Source organism: Lynx canadensis, chromosome D2 (genome assembly GCF_007474595.2).
Source record: "Lynx canadensis isolate LIC74 chromosome D2, mLynCan4.pri.v2, whole genome shotgun sequence".
NCBI classification, from domain to species: Eukaryota; Metazoa; Chordata; class Mammalia; order Carnivora; family Felidae; genus Lynx; species Lynx canadensis.
In genome coordinates, this window is record NC_044313.2 from 55,089,555 (window position 1) to 55,107,695 (window position 18,141).

At 57.5% G+C, this 18,141-nt stretch overlaps 1 protein-coding gene across 1 annotated transcript in view; it reads right to left on the bottom strand.

Moving 5' to 3' along the window:
• Positions 1-590: 590 nt before the first annotated feature.
• LOC116738373 (cadherin-23-like) overlaps positions 591-18,141 on the bottom strand; it is a 186,758-nt gene continuing 169,207 nt past the window's right edge. The window contains exons 14-18 of the mRNA XM_032595163.1: positions 4,995-5,000; positions 3,165-3,314; positions 2,542-2,700; positions 1,114-1,261; positions 591-688 (exon numbers count right to left, since the gene is read on the bottom strand). Of these exons, the coding sequence (XP_032451054.1) occupies positions 591-688; positions 1,114-1,261; positions 2,542-2,700; positions 3,165-3,314; positions 4,995-5,000 (561 nt within the window). The remainder of the gene's footprint in view (positions 689-1,113; positions 1,262-2,541; positions 2,701-3,164; positions 3,315-4,994; positions 5,001-18,141) is intronic.

An 18,141-nucleotide genomic window follows, 5' to 3' on the forward strand; every position in this document is an offset into this window, starting at 1 on the left:
CAGTGCTGTGTGGGAGGCCCCTCACAGCAGGCTCTGCCCCAGCCCTCCTCAGTGCAAATTAAAACATTTCCCTTTTCTTGCATAATTTTTTTCTGACACAACTGCCCATGAAACATTTTAATAACATCCCAGAAAAGGTCATGGAGAAGGAATTTCACAGTCCCTGAGCAGGCAGCTATAACTTCAGCTCCTTCTGCAGCAAAGGAGGGGGAAAGATCAGACTGACCCCAGAAAATGGCAGCGTGGGGGAGGCCAGGTCAGGCCTGGGCAGGGGGGTGGGTGAGGCCATGAAACCTGCCACCTGCTAGGAGCTGTGGAAGCTCCCTGGGAGATGATGGTGGGTCGGTTGGGTTGGGGCCGCGCAGGGGATTCTTTCACACCTAACATTCACACCTCTTGACGGCGGTCTTGGGTGGCCTCATGCCCATTCTGCAGATGAGGAAATGAAGGCTCTCAGAGGTGACGTGGCTAGACTAACGCACAGCAAAGGCAAGGAAAGCAGGGGCCACCCAGTTTCGTGTGCTCTCCGGAGCTCCTGCAGGCACACGGCCCTGGGACCAGAGCTTATCATTGGGTGAAAGAGCCCCTTCCTATCTGCACGACTCCACAACCCTGGGGCCAGGGGTGTTGAGAAGGAGGTGGGCAAGGCTTAGACTCAGGCACTGGAGGCTGCCCAGACGAGCCAGGCCTAGGAAGAGACACTCAGAGGAGGCTGAACGCATCCGTGGAGCGTCTGGAAAGCAACTGGAGAAGGGGTTTGTGGGAGCCGGGCCGGGGTCTACGCAGACCCAGGAACTGCTCTGGTGCTTGAGAAAACCCAGTGTGAGGACCTACTCTCTAGTGGCAGCCCCAGAGGAGACCGGGCCTAACACACTGTCCTTGACCCCAGCCACTGGCCACCAGCCAAGAGGTGTGCCTCCTGCCCCTTCACATCCCACCCCTGCTCCCTAGGTTCGGCAACCCTTCTCCAGGGCTGTGGGAACTTGTGAGTGCAAAGTGAGACCTCCATCCCCAGGGACACCCCCCAAGCCTGACGCCTGAAATCTTTGCCATGTGGTCCCGGGCCTGTTGGGGTGGGGTCCCTAAAGCACAGGCTGCTTGGGTGTCCTTCACCCCGATATGTGAAGATGGCTGGGGGTGGGGAGCTGACGACCTCAGCCTCCGGCACTTGCTCTCTGGCTGCCAAGAGGATCCGTGGGACCTCAGGCACCAGGTGACTGATTGCAAGGAGCATCTTGGTGAAAGCCAGCGGGGCCACGGGCTGGGGAAGCAGGCGGGGAGGAAAACGGCCATGGCACACTTATTGTTTCTGTCTGATGGCCCGCCAAGCTAAACATCTGTTTGGAATATTAATAACTGTCAGATGGGAAGGGCCTGGGGGCTCAATACAGTTTCATACCATCTGTCGGTAAACACACTTCGGAGTCGGGGGCCCGGAATCAGCAGGCAAGGTGTTGGCTCGGAGTAAGGATGGAACAAGAAATGGAAACGGGGCCCCTGAGGCCCTCAGAGTGGGCAGGGACGGGCAGCAGTGAGCTGAACTGCATCACATTTATGGAGCACCTACTATGCGTGGGAGCTGAGCTTGCATACCATAAAACTGCCACTTGGATCTGCTCGGCAACCAACCCTCTCTGTTTCTGGTAACAGGAGCCCCTCTGGCGTAGCCCCTGTCCCATTTCCAGCGCATAGAATTTGCATGCAGCTGCCCCAACCTCTGGCCCCACCGGGAGGAGTGTGACCCATCTCTGGTATTTCAGGATCATGATGATTGGGTCCAGGATGGCCCAGCAAGGAGAATCGGCTCTGGGACTTTTGCTGGAACTACTCAAAAAGAAGACGGTTTTTCCACGATGGGTGATAAATTGGTAAGAAGCAAGTCTGGGGGTGCTGGTGTTCCTCTGCCCACGTAAAAAAAAAAAAAAAAAAAAAAAGCAGCACCTTGGTGCTAAAGGCAGATTCTTGCTGGGTGCCTGGATACAGCCACGCCTGAAATCACTTACACTTTGAATTACACGAGCTGGTCTTTTTTTACTTGAACCACTTAAGGGTTTGTGTCCCTTGCCATCAAGAATACCGACTGATACAAACGGACCCTGGGAGAGGCCTCTTGTCAAAGTCCCAGCCAAGGGCCGCTGGGGATGGCCAGATACCCTTGAGAAGCCCATTCTTGCCTGACGCCTGTGTTCAAAGAGCGAGGGTGGCCCTCCTCGGAGCCGGCTGGCCCCTATCTCTATTAGAGGGCACTTCCAGGGCTCCTGGCCTACTCAGGCTCAGTGCCTCTCAGGGCCAAGGCAGAAAACCAGTGTCCTTGGCCCGATCCCATCCTCCCCCGGGTTGGCGCTCTTTCCACAGTGCTCCCTGACCACGGGAGCCCCATTATAAAGAGTCCAGATGCTTTAATATGCAAACGCCACAGCCTCTGGGGGCTTGGGGGGGCACCCCCTCCCTGACTGCCCAGGTTTCTTGGGCAGATCCCTCTGGCTGCCTCCCCATGGGCATCACCAGAGCTCAATGGCCTCGTAGAAGAGCAAGACTCACCAGGACTGTCAGCACAGAGGTCCCCAGGGTGACGTTCTCGTACAAGCTGACGTTGTACAGTGGCTGGCTGAAGATGGGCCGATTGTCATTCTCGTTGATGAGGGCGATCTTCACCTTGGCATAGCCCACGTGGTCAGGCACACTCTCATTGGCAAAGAGCTGGGTGTGCAGAGCAGGGGCCTGGGTAAGCTCTCACATGCTCCTGGAGCCTTCTCCCCGCAAAGTCCCCCTGGGGCCTTTACAGGTCCTGACAGGGAGTTCCTGTCTGCGTCACTGCCCATCCCAGGTGTGTGTTGCTGTGAGTCCCCCCCATCAGTGTCCGGAGGGCCAGGGTGGTCACTGATTCTGCTGGTGGCTGGGCTGGCAGGGGCTGGGGCAGTGAGGCTCACTATTGGCCTCTGAGGCTGTGATCATGCCTTATAAATTCTGCTCAATTTCCAGACATTTCCTTGTGCTCCTTGAAAATGGGGGGCTCAGCCCAGCCCCTGTCAGGGGCTCTGTGGGCTTCTCAGAGTCAGATACATAGGGCAAGAATGGGGAGAGGTGGAAGGGGAGTTTAAAGGGGATGGTATCACCCCTGCTTCCCCTGATAGCTTCTACCCAGCAAAGTTGGGGGGTCTTACATCAAAGTCGTAGCGGTCCACAGTCTCATAGTCCAGGGGGACGGCCACCCGGATGCGAATGTCCGCTTTCCCTTGGACAGAGGTGGGGGAGATGATGAAGTGCTGGGAGTTGTTCCCCACCAGGTACACCTCGAACATGCTGTTCAGGCCCTGGGGCAAAGTGAAGAAAAACCAGTCAGAGAGGGCTCAGGAGGCCAAGGTCAGGAGCCGAGTGGCTTTGTTGGAGGTGGACGAGGTGCCCGTGGTGGGGCTTGCCTGCCCCCCCACCCAAAAGCGGTCTGGCCTCCTCTGGGTGACCCCGGCCTAGCTCTCTGACCCTGCCTCCCGTCCCTGTCTGGGCCTTCTGGAAGTCTCGACCAGGTCTTTTTGCCTTCGTTATCCCTTCAGATGCCTAAAATGTCCCCTCCAGGTGGTTTGGTTCATTTCATTTCCCACCTCCTATCCCCTTCCTCAGTCCCAGTGACCCCAACTGGGAATGATCTGCAGTTGGAGGACCCAGCAGGGAGACAGAGGAAAGAAGGTCAGAAGGGAATGGAGGGGAGAGAAGCAAGTTAAGTGTCCCCAGTGGGCTTGGGCAGGAGAGGACAGCAGGACACAACTTCTTCCCCTTCCTCCCCCTGGAACGTGTCAACCAGGGAGAACGCTGGCTTCCCTACACAGGGGATGGGATCACCCAAGCAGCTGAATGGCAAAGCGAACCCCTGTGTACCCCACACTGGCCAGCCGGTAGGGGTCTGGAAGACACTGGATCCCAGGTAGCTCAGAGCTCCCATGTCCTTCACAAGCTCTGCTTGTGGCCCGGCAGCTGAAGGCTCGTTCTGACACCTCGTGTGAGGTCTTCAGGCTACCCAAGACCCCAGATCAAAAGAGCCAGTGGTGGAGGTCGCAGAGGTGACTTACTGACTCCCCAGGGTCTGACCTGCTCAGAAATGGGACTCAACCTCCATGGGGAGAAATTACCCCCAAATAAGCCTCCTTCAACCTAGGCAGATGCTCATGCTTTGCAGCCAACCGGTGGAGAGCGTCTCCTGATCCTTATTTCAGGTGCTCAGTGGCTTTCAGACCTGGGCTGTCAGCCCCAGGAGGAAATGTCCCCACTGCTCATCCTGTGTTACCCACCCCTGGCCTGGTGCCCCGCCCCACCCCTCGGTGTACGTGTTTGTAACCAGAGGGATCTCTGGAAGGGATCTCTTCCAGAACCTGTTCCTGCCGTGAGGTGGGGCAGCCGGGCCACCAGGAAGTCTTTCCAGATGGGGATGGTCCTGGCTGGAAAGAACGCCCTCAGTGAAGCCTGACAGTTTGCAAAATTCTTATGGTCCTGGACCTGTCCCACAGGCGGTCAAACACATTTGTGGAGTGAAAGCATGTTAATATGTCCCCATCAGTCTCTATCTTCTTTTTCTATTTGCAATTATAAGTTGACAAAACAACACTGCTAATCTTGGGGTACAGACAAGCAGCAGGGCGTCCAGAACCACCCAACCCCCCCACCCCTGCGCACAAAGTGACTCCAGCAGACTGTATAGGCAATGCTCCTTTGACCCTGTCAGGTTGTGGGGTCCTCAGTTCTCCCTGGCGTGGAATCCATCCGTCAGAAGGAGGGGATCAATTAAATGCCCGAAGGGGCACTAATAGCCAAAAGCGGCAGAGTGTGACAGCTCTGAGCAGGTGACACCAACACCTCTCCCTCCACCATAGGACCCGGGGGCCCAAGAAGGTGGGGGCGGGCTGAGCTCTGCCTGGGCAGGTAGAGCAACTCCCCCTTTGAAGCCCCGTCCCCATGATGCCCACCATCCTCCCCCAGCCCCTGCCCTTCCCAGGCTCACTTACCAAGTTCTGTCAGTGGGAGTCGGTCGGTCAAAAGGTATGGAGACAGAGAAGGAGCCGGAAAGGTACGGAGAGGAGGAAGGAACCAGAGAGAAAAGATGGTGAGATCCGAGGTCAGGGTGAGGGAGAGGGGCCGAGTGGACCCCAGGAGCACACGCTGCTCTAGAGGAATAGCCCCCTTTGTATCTGACGGGCCATAGCCTCTGGGAGTGCAGGGGGGTGGGGAGGTCTGTGCAGCCCCCTACCCAGAAGAGAGGGAGAGGGAAGCCGAGGAAGAGGTCCTAGGGCGCGAATAGTGAGGGGAGACTAGGGCTCCTCAGATCACCTGGTCCTCACCCAAAGGGAAGTGGGTGGGGGCAGCACGGGTGGGGTGGGGGTGGGGGGAGATGGGTCATGTCACTCTGTCCTACTCCCAGGAGCCTGGACCAAACCCCTACAGAAAACGACCCCAAGCATTGTCAGGTTTTAATTTTCCTAACACGGAAAATATTAAGACGTGATAAATACGGATATGGAGAATTTTCACATAGTTCAAAGGTGTAGGGGCACCTGGGTGGCTTAGTCGGTTAAGTGTCTCTTGATTTTGGCCCGGGTCACGATCTCGCGATTTGTGAGTTCGAGCCCCACCTTGGGCTCTGGCCTGCCTGGGATGCCCCTCTCCCCGCCTCAAAATAAATAAGCTTTTGGAAAAAAAAAAAAAAAAGCGTAAAGGGCACACGTCGGTCTCCCTGTCCCCACCGGCCCAGCCACTGGAGAGGCTTCTCCAGAGGCAACCATCATATCCTGTCCATGGCTCTGTCACGCGAACACGAGGAGCACTACCGTATCTAGCCCCTCCCCCCACCCCGATGCAAATAGCACTCGACTCGCATTGTTCTGGGTTAGGTTTTGTCACTGAAAACTATGCCTTGGAGATCATTCCGTAACTGTATAAATAGGCACCGATATTACTAACACAGACACATTCAGAGTAACTACAGAATAACCCTCTGTGGTCACTGTGGAATGCTGGGAGCCCTTGGCTGGGAGTGCCTCGGGCGGTGTAATCCCCCATCAGAGCAGGGACACAGTAGGTGCTCAAGAAGCCATTGGTTTCCAGCAGTTTTTCCTCACCCACTACTCTGTGCATCCTCTATCCCACGGGCCCTACGGTGGAGCTGAAGGACCACTGGAACTTAGAACCCCCTCCAGAGGAAATGGGAGTTCAGAGAGGTTGAGTGAGCCGCCCAAGGTTGCACAGGTTGTTGGATGCAGAGTGAGGACAAAAGCCCAGGCCCAGCTCCCAGGCCGAGAGAAGCGGGGTCAGGACACCTCCCACCAGAAGCTCCGGCTCAGTCTGAGTTCCCAGAGCGAACAGAGATGGTAACGCTGAGCACCCCGGGCTAAAGTCTGAGCAGGTCTCAGATGAGGCGGGGCAGGAAGGCCTCCCGGAAAAGGGGAGTTTTGAACTGGCTTCAGGAACCCAGGGAAAATGAGCTCGAAGAGGAGGGATTCCAGGCGGAGCCAGCTCTGTCCTTAGCCCTGTATCAGCATCACCTGGAGGCTTTGTTAAGCCACAAGCCTGCGGCCCACCCGTGGGGAATACCTGATTTGGTAGTTTGGGGCCTGTGACGTGCGTTCCACTTCTAACAAGTTTCAGGTGCTGCCTGCCAGGCCGCTGCTGGTCTGAGACCACCCTTTGAGAGCCGCTGGCCTAAGCAAAGGCAGAGGAGCAGGAACGAAGGACTAGCGATGAGGCAGACGAGGGGAGCTGCTTTGCAAAGGGTGCTTGTAGGGAAGCTGGCAAGACTGTTGGGAGAGCAGGAGGTTGGGGGACAGTCCCGCCGCAGGCACCGTCTGGAGGCCTCCGGCACTGCGTTCGTGCGCAACGGGAGCCACTCTAAGCTCTGAAGCAGATGAACGGTGGTTAAAACGAGGAAGGTGAACTTGGCAGTGGGCGCAGGTCACACTGGGGCCGCCCTTCTCACTTGGTTGCACATCCGAACTGCCAGGAGAGCTCTAAAACTCAGGCACACAGATGCCCACGGCCACCGTGTCAGAATCTTCGGGGTGGGGCCTAGGAAGCTGCATTTTTTCCCACGCTTCCTGGGGAGCCGCGCTGCACAGCCAAGGTTGGAGGAGACAACAGCAGGGGCAGGCCGGGGCTTGGTGGCGCTCATAGAGATCCACGGGGGGCGAACAGGGGAGAGGCGGAGAGGCAGTGCTCCATCCGACCAGCCATCAAGGTCAGCTGGGGATCTTTAAAATAGCCCCATGCCTAGGCCACACCCCGGACCAAGCAAATCAGACGTGGGTGGGCTGGGGGAGACCAGACCTCAGGACCTTGTAACGCTCTCCACCTTATCCATTCAAGTGTGCATCCAAGAGTGGGAAATACCGGGGCACAGCGGTGGTTCTGCCAGTGTGGCACAGGGACCGGTGGCTGAACGTTACCTAAAACCTTGTCAGAAATGCACGTTTCGGGCCTCACCCAGATCCACCCATCGAAAACTCCAGGGGCGGGGCCCAGCACTGTGGAGCCAGCCCACCGGGTGTTCTGATGGGAGTTTGAGAACCGAGGGGTGGAGCGATTCGGAGAACGGGGAAGAAAAGGGATCATCGCGCTGTGCTGAATGGGCAGCTGGAGAGAGAAAACCGAGCACATCCCTCACGGGGTGCGTGGGTGGGGGCTGGAGCGGCCACCGCGGTGCAAGAGCGGAGGACCAGCCTGCGGCACTGAGGAGGTGCCTGGTGAGGCGGGTGCTGAGCTCAGGGTGGATTGGGCCTGCATCCCTGGCGGGGCAGGAGCACCGGCCCCTCAGGCCAGGTTTCTGGGTCTCAACTAAAATCTCCTAGATTTGCCACCAGGGGCTGGAAGTTCACTCAGGCCTGCGGCCGCGGTGGTCAGGACCCCATATATGGCTGTCCCGAGAGCCCAGGGCAACCTCCTAGCTAAGTGCCATCAGATGCTCAGCCTGCCCCATTCGGAATCTGCCCAGAAGGCCACGTCCTGTTGGGACTCTTGGCTTATGACCGTCAGCCCCTCGGGGTGGGACACGCGTGTGATATTCACCCAGTTCACGAAAGCGGTGCACAACCCTTGTTAACGGCAGCCCTCCGGACAGACAGCTTCTGTTTATCAAGCCCCAACTGTGTGCTTCTTGGGACCTAACCGGGCTCTTCCCGGACATCAGCGTCCGTCCACCCCTTTCATGGAGAAGGAAAGCGAGGTCGGGGCGGGCAACTTATTCAGGCCTCCGAGCTGCCAGGGAAGGATTTGAAGTTGGGTCTGTTCTGTCTTCGGCAGCCTGAGCTCTCAACCACCCGGCTCTGGAGAGCCCCCTCCCACTGCGGAAGTTGTTCCCCATGCAAGCAAAGAACTGGCCCCGGGAGGACTTCGGCGGTCCTCCGGTTGGGGGGGTGAGGCCCCGGGGGAAGTTCTCCTCTGCCAAGGTCAGGGGGCCCAGGCTGGTGGAGGGGTGCCAGCCTGCCCCCTCACTCGCTGCCAGGCCCCACGGAGGGCTGTTCACTGGGGCTGGGAGGGAGAGAGCAGGGCGGGGGAGCGGCAGGAGGCCCTCTTGGAGCTGTCGAGGGGCAATTTTGTTGGGAAGGGAGATAAAGAGGAACATCAAAAGGAGTCCCAGTGCGTGTGGAGAGGAGGCCGGTGGATTAAATTCTCTTCCAGCTGGGAGAGGCGATGAGAAGGCTGATAGCCAGCAGCCGCGGGTCCCAGAGCCGGAGCTGAGCCGCACGCTGCCCTCCCGCACCGGGCTGGGGTGCCAGCGGCTGCCTGCGGGGCTGCGACAGCTCCGCTTTATTTGTTTGGTGGAAGGGGGAAGGACACAGGAGATCACTCCTCGCTTCCTGCCGTCCCCCCCCCTTCCCGTGCAGCCAGCCCTGCTTTGCTTCCGGTGATGAAGGCTTGCCACCACCCCCCCCCCCCCCCCCCCCGCCCCGCAGAGGGCAGCCGTCCTGGTCGGGCCCTCCTTATCAGCCACTGCCAGAAGGGGCTGCCCCCCCACCTCGGCTCCCCTTACATCTTGCCCCCCAACCTCCCGCCGCCGGAAGTGGGGGGTGGCCTTGCAAGCCTTGCCTCCTAGTACCACCCCCCCCCAGTCTCTTCGCAGCTCCCACAGCCAGGGGACCCACATTCAGTCCCAATGGTCACCGGACTCCATGGAGTGGACCAGCGGCGTTTTCCCGACTAGTCATTGAGAGCTTAGTGTGCGACGGGCCCTCTTAGGGCAGCAGCTCACAGAACGCTCACAACTTTGGGAGGGCCCAGGGGGGTGTTTACACTCACAACAGCTGCATGCACAGGGCCCTTCCCTCCTCCAGGACTCAGACTCAGGTAGACCCCTGCCCTGGGCTTGCATGGGGGTGGCCTGGCTTCTCTCAGAGTCTGCGCCTGACTCCTGAACACGGCTTGCCTGGGTCATCACCTGCAGGTTCTAGACACTGGCATGTCCCTCGCAGACGACCTGGTCCCCCAAGAGAGGCAGGCCTGGCTCGGCCCCCAGACTCCTTTCCTGCACGTAAGGCCTGCAGGTGCCTCCTTCACAGCTCTTGCTTGGTTCTCTGCCCACCCTCCTCGGGCACCTCCCTGCCAGTTCGCCCCTTGGAGAGGTTCATCTCTCTCTGCCATAGGTCAGGGGAGTAGCTGTGTGGTGACCAATGATAGGATGCAATAGAGAAAGGTTCAGATTGGGGACTAGACTGTCGCTTTCTAGCTGTGTGACCTTGGGCAACTCACTCTCACTCCTGGAGCCGCTTCATCTGTGAAGCCGGGAGAAGAAGGCACACCCACAGGATTAAGGAGCGGCGTTGTCTCTTTGCCCTGTCTTGTTTTGGTGGGTGACGTGAGTTCTGGTTTCCTGCCTAAGACAGGAGGCTCTCCTAGAAGTAGCTTTCTGTGCTTTTTTCCCCCCTTTGTACCCCAAATGCTACAGGTACTCACCTTACCCTGTGCACTACCCTCTACCCAGGTAGGGACCTTAATTCCTCTCTGCAAAAGAGCAAGGTCCAGGGTCACGCAGATGTATGATGGGCCAGGGGAGGCCAGCAAGGGCCAAGGTCTTAGTGTTGGGGGCGGGCAGTGTTGTGAAGTAAGACAGAGAAGAGCCAGGGAGCTCTGTGGGCTGGTGAGACACCCTTAGCCTGAGCTGCGAATGGGGCTGGGGCCCGGAGTGCCCAGATGTGCCCCGAGAGTTAGCGCCACCCTCGCAGAAGCCGTGTCCAGGACTCAGACCTGCCAGGCAAGAGCCCCGTGACCAGAAACTCCAGGGTGTGGAGCCCGAAGCTTTAGTGGAGGCTAAAAGCATAGCCTCGGGGGGCTGGATCTACTCCAGACAGAGGCGCCGCCCTTTCCAGCTGTGTGACTTGGCACAAAAGACCTCACCCTTCTGAGCCTCAATTTCCCAATCCACAAAATGGAAAGCATGAGGGCCACCTGATAGCACTCTTGTTGGGTGAGCTGCAAGATCCTGGTAAAGTGCCCGGGGCTGAGCGAGTGCTTAGTAAGTAAGGGTTGTTGTTTCTCGTTCTGGGAGAGAGTGGGGGAGGGGAGGAGGTGGCCCTGGGGAAGGGCTGATTTCCAGACATTGGCCAGGAATGAGAGGGGCAGGCGGAGAAGGGCAAAGGCTTGGATGTGTGCAGGGGTGAGTGAGCCCCCTCCCGCCTGGGCAGGGGCCGTAGGTCTCCCTTCTCCCCTGTGCTCTGTTGGTCTAATCCATGCTATCGAGCGGCAGGAAATCAAAGTCCACCCAAGATGGATTCTTTATCACTCCTTTGTCCAGCCTTTCACTTAATTAACCCCAATCAGACATGCCAATGTGAACCCTGGCAGGGCGGGCCTCTCAGCACCCCTTCCCATCACCGCTCCTGACAGTCCCCTACATCTAGTGGGCGTACCACACTCCTCTGGCCCTGCCCGCTGCCCCAGGGCAGGCTGCCCATGTGAAGCTGGAGTCCAGGGGGCAATGGGAAGGAGCCCTGCGGTGGTCACTGCCTCCATCCCCTAAGCCTGTCCTCGACCCCCAGGGACCTTCCACGTTTCAGAGTCCGGGAGGACTGACGCGGCACCTGCTTGTAAAGGACCACCCTCTGTCTCTTCACGGTCCCCCCACCCCACGCCCTGTCCGGGAGCAGGGCCCCAGCTAAGACCACGGCACACGCTCAGCCTTGCCTCTCTCCTGCATTCCAGGCTTGTCCAGCTCAGAGCCTCAGTTTCTCCGCCCTGGGAGCGGGCTGCCTCTCAGGCCCACGTCGGGCGAAGGACACTGCCCTAATGTCAGGTGCTCAGCCTACCCAGACCCTCCTTCCCCGGCTCCTCTGTGGATCGGGCCCTTGAGCAGTGTGGACAGGAACCGTTTTCTCTGGGTTGGCCATGGCTCACTGTGTGACTGCGGCAAGCCCTTTGTTGTCCCTGGGCCTCAGTTTCCAGATCTGCAAGCCGGGATGATTCTCCTAAGCCCGTTAATTCCTGTTGTGCTTCCTCAGATTGCTTTCCGCTCCCCCTGCCTCCGCTCCCCCTGCCGCTTAAGGCCTCTCTCCACTTCCTCCTCTGCTGTTGCCTTCTCTGCCCCTCCTTCCTCTTCCTTCCCCTTTTTTTTCTCATTTGCTCTCCTCCCTTCCCTTCTAGCCCTCTTCTCCTTGCTCTCCACCCCCCCCACCTTTCTCTTTTCCATTTCTCCTTTTTTCCCTCCTCCTCCTTCACCCATCCTGTTTCCCCCTCCCTCCTCCCCTCCTCCTCTCCCTCCTCCTCTCCCCAGGTTATCTGCTGAATTCCACACACGCCTGCACAGACGGGATCAATCCAAGGCTGCCTTGCCTTCAGCTTATCTCTGCTCCAAATGATTGATTTTCCCTCTTTAAGAGTAATTTGCTGGTGAATTCCATGTATTGCAAAAACCCCTGTGAAATCTAATTCAATCCGATCGGCAGCTGGCACTTTGGGGAAAGAATACTAGAGAGCTGTCAATTTCATCGCGTGGACGTGCGTATTATTTTGCTCACAGACGAGGGCACGAGGCCTCCCCTCCCTCCCTCAGGAGGGATCTTGTCGCTGGCCCCGCAGCGACACTTCTGGGAAGTGAATTATAATGTGCATTGGGTACTTGCATTAAGGTAAATGAGGGACAGGTGCTTTCAAATTGTTTCCCAAATTTGCAACCCACCGCCCTAGTGCACTGTGGGAATCTCACACCTCCAAAGCCCAGCTATACCTGACCACCTGTCTCTCTCCGCCATTCCAGGCTTGTCTGGCTCCGAGCCTCAGTTTCTCAACCTTGGGGGTGGGCCACCTCTCCGGCCTGCCCCTAGGCAATCAGCTGTCCTGGCTTGCCTGGGACTGTGAGGGCTCCCAGGACGCAGGACTCAAAGTGCTAAAACCCAGGCACTCGCAAGCCCGAGTGGGCACAGGAGGGCCGGTGCCCAACTCCACGAGGCATGTCTGAGAGCACAGCAGGATAAGCTGTCCCCACTGTCAGGTGGGGAGGTCATGCAGTTGGTATGGAAAACAAGGCTCTGAGCATCTGACACTCCAGCCCCTGTGTCCTCCAGGCGCTCCCCGAAGGCTGAACCACTTCAGAGGCCCCAGTGTCCATGCAGCTCACACACAGGAGCTGGTCCTCTGCCAGGGAGGATGGCTGCACAGCTGACCAAGGGCTCTTGCCCAGCCCTGGTGACCTTTGCTCTGGGAGGGTCCCATCTTGGAGGTGCCCCCTATGTCCAACAGATACAGCAGAGCTAAATGTCCCTACCCCCAGAGTTGGAACCGGCCACTCTGGCTTCATTTCTATGCTCCAGGTAAATAGACATTTCTGGTGGGATCCAAATCTTTGGGCTGTACTAGACGTGTAGGTGTCAGGGCAATCAGCCCAGGGAGTCCTGAGAGAAATGAAGTGGTCCTGGGGGGGGACTGGCCAGGAGGGCTAGGCTCACCTGAATAGTGCTTGTGGGCATGGCCAAAGGGCAAGCCTTATGTGGAAGGCCCAGGGGATCACAGGGACCTTTCCAGGCCACTTGGAAATTCATGTGCACAGAACAGGGGGCCACGTAGGATTCATGAGGCCCAGGCTCTGAGCTCTTCATTCAGGATGACATGTCCCATCCCCAACCCCCCGCCAGATCCCAAAGATCCTCTAGGCCATGCGCTCCTCCTCAGAGGGACCCTGTTTGAAAGACTCCTGCCTCAAGTGGAAAGCTCCACAGCACCTTCCTTCTGCTCCTGCCTGCCGCGCAGGCATGCCTCCCAGCAAGGGTGGCCACACCGTTCCCCTCAAGGTCTACAACTCCGATCAGAATCTGCCAACTTTGACCTCACCCCTATACCTGGCTTCAACTCCTTCCCTCCCTCATCCCGATGGCAGACCCTGCATGGGAGTTTTGGCTGGGACCGGGGCAGGGGGCTGAAGCGGGGTATGAGTGTTCTCAGATGTGCAGGAAGGAGAGTCCAAAATGCAGGAAAAAAAAAAAAGAGTGTGCGTCCCAGTCTGCCCCAAGCCCAGAACTGTCCCTCTGGGGACTCTAGGGGCAGGGCCACTCCGGGAGGAGGATGAGCCTGGCTGGCTGGCTGAGGGGGCATCCCAAGGGGCCTCGGGACAAGGAGCGGGGAGGGGGTCTGTGCGGAGCTGGGAGCTGGGCTTTGCACTCAGCAGCTGCCTGGCGCTGTCTATTTACCATGCTAAAACTATTTCCCTGTTCCCACAGAGAGAAAAATGTGTGGCAAGGCAAAGAAATCTAAATGCCTTATGGAAATGGGGAGGGCACGCTGCCTGCCGCTAATCACACCATTTTGTATTCCTCTGCCTCTCCAACTGCGAGTCCACCTCCCCAGGCCTGGGGGCGGGGGGGGGGAGGGGCTGAGCGGGTGGGGGAAGGGGAGGGGAGCCCCCGGAGCAGACCAGCTCTGTGACCTCAGGCAAACTGCCCTTTCTGGGCTGCCTTTCAAAATAAGGGATCCCATCGCCTCAGGAGGCCCCGAGGGACAGAGCCCAAGACTCTATGGAGGCCACGCACCTGCTGTGGGGGATCTGGGAGCCAAAAGGGGGACAGTGATTTCATCTCCCATCCTAGCCCCCTGCCAGGGAGGTCTGCCCAGCTTTGCATCCCCTTCCCGGGAACAACAACATCATAAATGCCCTCAGGGATGGGTCCTGGGCTGGGACGGGGTGCTGGGCTTCAGGCACAAGGGGGATCATGAATGGTGACAGCGCTATGTGTCACTCAGCAGTCACTGGGCAGCCCAGAAGTCTGACCCTGGCACAGCTGGCCAGGCCTGCGAAGAGTCCCTTCTATTTGACACATTCCACACTCGGGTCAGGCACAAAACAACTACACTGCATGGACAAAGGAACGGATGCAAGAATGTGTGAGTGGGAGGAAAAAATCGGAAGACAGAGACAGGAGGAAGGCTGGGAAGGGGGCGGGGCAAGAGACGATAATAGATTCAATGGTAGGTGGAGGGTGTTCATATGAGGAACTAAGCCGAGGTAAAGAGACCAGGAGGGCCTGGCCACTGCCCAGCAGGCTGGCGGACGATGGTGGTAGCTCCCATTGTCTTTCCTCCTCCTAGCTCTCCCTTCTGGGTCTCTGCCACTCCTGCCCCCGGTATTCCAAATCCTAGCGGCATTCCAACCCCTGCCTCTCCCACAGACCCCGTATCCAGTCCCTGCTTGCCTTGCAGTCTCCCGTCATCCTCTGTTGCTCTCTTCACTCTCCTGGTGTCCAGATTAATCGACCTAAAACACAGCTCTGAGGATACCACTCATGCTCAAGAACCATCGATGGCTCCCGCTTGCCTGTTGAATAGGTTCAAACTCATCTCGGCATTCAAGGCCCTCTAGTCTCCCTTTTTGGCTTTGCAGGGGGTGCGCGTTACAGACGGGCTGAATCAAATGACAGTGGAGAGAAGGATGGCGTGGAGTCTAAAAGCTCACCAGTGGTGCTATTTATGCGGCTACCTTTCACTTCATCTTTTTCCGGGAGGGGGTAGAGGTGAGGGGGAGAGGTTGTCAATAATTTATAATTTTTTATAATTAACGTGCAGTGACATTGACATTTTGGGGTATTGAGTTTTATGAATTTAAAAATTTTTTACTGTTTTTTTTTTTTTTGAGAGACAGAGCGTGAGTGGGGGAGGGGCAGAGAGAGACAGAGGCAGAATCCGAAACAGGCTCCAGGCTCTGAGCTGTCAGCACAGAGCCCAATGCAGGGCTCACACCCACAAACTGCGAGATCGTGACCTGAACCGAGGACGCTTAACCAGCTGAGCCACCCAGGCGCCCCTTCAGTTTTATGAATTTTAACACATGTATAGATTCATGCTACCCCATCACAACCAGGGTACAGAACGGTGCCGCCGGCCCGCCCCCCAAACTCCCCTGCGCTTAACTTTTCAGTCAACCCCTTTCCTACACCCAAGCCCTGGCAACCACTGCTGGGTTCTCTGTCTTTTTGAGAACGTAAAAGAATCATGTAGGATGCAGCCTTTGAGACTGGCTGCTTTCACTTCCTATACTGCCTTTGAAATCACCGATTCTCACTTTCCCGTAGAGGTCTGCTTATTTAAGCACAGCTCCGTCCCTAGAGGACTGAGTTGACATCTCACCAGGCGCTGAGCGGGAGGGGGCCGTCCGGCATCCTTCTAAGGGGTGAGACATCCAGTGTGCCAGGGGAGGGCCCTGAAGGCAGGGGAGAAGAGGGTCAAGTGGATTAAAAAAGAAAAAAAAAAAAAGCCCCGCTTGGCCTGCTCTGTAAACGTTGGCGGATTTGGACATTCCCTAATGAGGGCAATTAAGAGTCATTAAGCTGAAAACAGAAAAGTAAACACAGATCCATATGCTAATTGGCAAACACTGCTGCTTGTTAGGGCTGGCTGCTTCCTCCCTCTCCTGAGCCCTACCCCTCTTCCTGCTGATAGCACCTGCCCACTGCCTGTCCGTGCTCCGGTCCTGCAATGCTCCCTCTTGGTCCTCCTCCCTCGGGGTCACTCCTTCTCAGTCACCTTCGCTGGCTCGTCCCTATCTCCCCTCATGTGAACACTGGGGCGCCCCAGCTCTCCTCTCCTTATACTCACACCCCTTGCCTCCGTGAGCCCAGCTTAGGTCTGTGACTCTAAATATAGTCCAGATGCTGGCAATGCTCACATTTCCATCTCCATTCTGGGTCCACATCGTGGACTCCGGAGAGCCAGGTGCTAGGTTTTCAGGATCTCGGTGAGCACCCGCGGTCAGGCTCGAGGTAGGCATGGTGGGGGATTTACGCCATAGAGACCACTGAGTGCTACAGATGAGGGGGCCCCCATCCTAGAGCCACTTGTTGGACATTTATCAGCACCCCCCCTCTGCCTTCTCGATGTCTCCAAATGGCTGTCTAACAAGCACGTCAAACATAATGTGTCGAAAGCTAACCTACGGACTCCGCCTTCCCCTCATTAAACCTACTACCTCACTGTCTCAGGCAGGAAGGACCCCGTGTTTCTAACTGCTCAGGTCAAAGGTCAACACACACACACACACACACACACACACACACACCAGCAAATCCTAACTCTCTCTTCAAAACAGCCCGGGAGCTGACCACTCCTCCCCCCACCCCCCCCACAGTACCTCCAGTTATTGTCCTTCCCTCCCAGTGATGGCCCTGCCCTGAGCATCCATTGAAATAATTTTTTTGACAGAGATAAAATTCACCATTTTAACATCATAAAGTGTACAATTCAGTGGTTTTCAGTACATCCACAGTGTTGTGCGACCACCGCTCCCTCCTGTTCTAAAACATGTCCATCTAAAAGGAAACCTCGCACCCATGCGCAATCACGCCGCATTCCCCACCCCCACCCCCACTCCCACCCCCACCCCCAGTCCCTGCAGCCACGGATCTGTGCTCCTGTCTCTATGGATTTGCCTGTTCCGGACATTTCGTACAAATGGAATCAGACACCCTGTGGCCCTTTGTGACTGGCTTCTTCGCCCAGCATAAGGTTTTCTAGGTTCATCCGTGTGGTGGCACGCATCGATGCTTCGTTACTGTCGTGGCTGAGTAATATCCCGTGGGGAGCCACCACATTCTGTCTATGCGCTCAGGGGTGGATGGCCACCTGGGTCGTTTGCAGGGACTGTCCTTCTGACATTTCAGTCCGTAAGTGCCTCGCTCCCTGCTCACTGCCCTCAGGTGGCTTCCTGCTCCCTTCCTGTGCAAGCAGGGCCCTGACAGCAAAGCTGTCTATCTGACCTTCCCGGCCAGGTCGGGCAGGGGCCTCCTGGCCCCTCCTCCACCCGTGGGCGGGCATCCTCCTGCCTAGAGCCACATGCCTGCTGTGCCCTGTGCCTGGAATGCTCTTCCTCCAAGTATTCCTGTCCTGTGGCTCACCCTCTCATCACTGAGGTCTCTCCTAAATGTCACCTCCCTCCGTCAGGCCTCCGTCCCCCCGGGACTCCTTTTTTAAACCCCTCTCACCCTGCTTTGTCTTCCTCCATGGCTCTCATTGCCATGTGCTGCCCGAGGGCTGGACTTGGGCTGTTGTGTTCACTTGCGAACAGTGCCTAGAACAGCATCTGGCATGCAGCAGATGCTCAGCAAGTACTTGTTCCCACCCACCTCCCCGCTCATTGCAAGGGTCCTTCTAGGGCATCTCTTACTCTTCGTGCCCCAGGCCTCTGGGTGCTCGCCACCCTGCCCTCCAGCGGCTGCCGCAGTGTATCTTTTAACGCTGACTTAGCGGAAGGTCTCCTCGGAGGCCAGTTTTGCCCATGTGTGAGAAGCAGAGATACCTGCCCTTGGGCTCGGGGCACATGTCAGGACCAAGCAGAGAAACAGCTGCACCTTTGAACCTGGGATAGAAACGTATGACAACCTTGATGTTGGGAATTTCTTCCCACACCCAATTCCTTGGAGGGCGAGAAGGGAGTGAGCGTCTACCCTGCGCCTTCCTGGGTAGAGTGACAACAGAGCCACGAAATTCCTCCTGCCCGCCCCCCGCCACCCCTGCACCACTTCCCCCTTTCGGGGGACAGAGTCAGCAGGAACAAAGCAGAGCTGGCTGCCAGCTCCATGCCCGGCTTGGTGGCCCACCCTCACCACTGTTGCCCAGTCTCCAATCCATCAGCACAGTGACGGGGTGAGACACGCAGGGACCCTTCCCTGCTGGGTTGTGCTTACCCCTACTCTT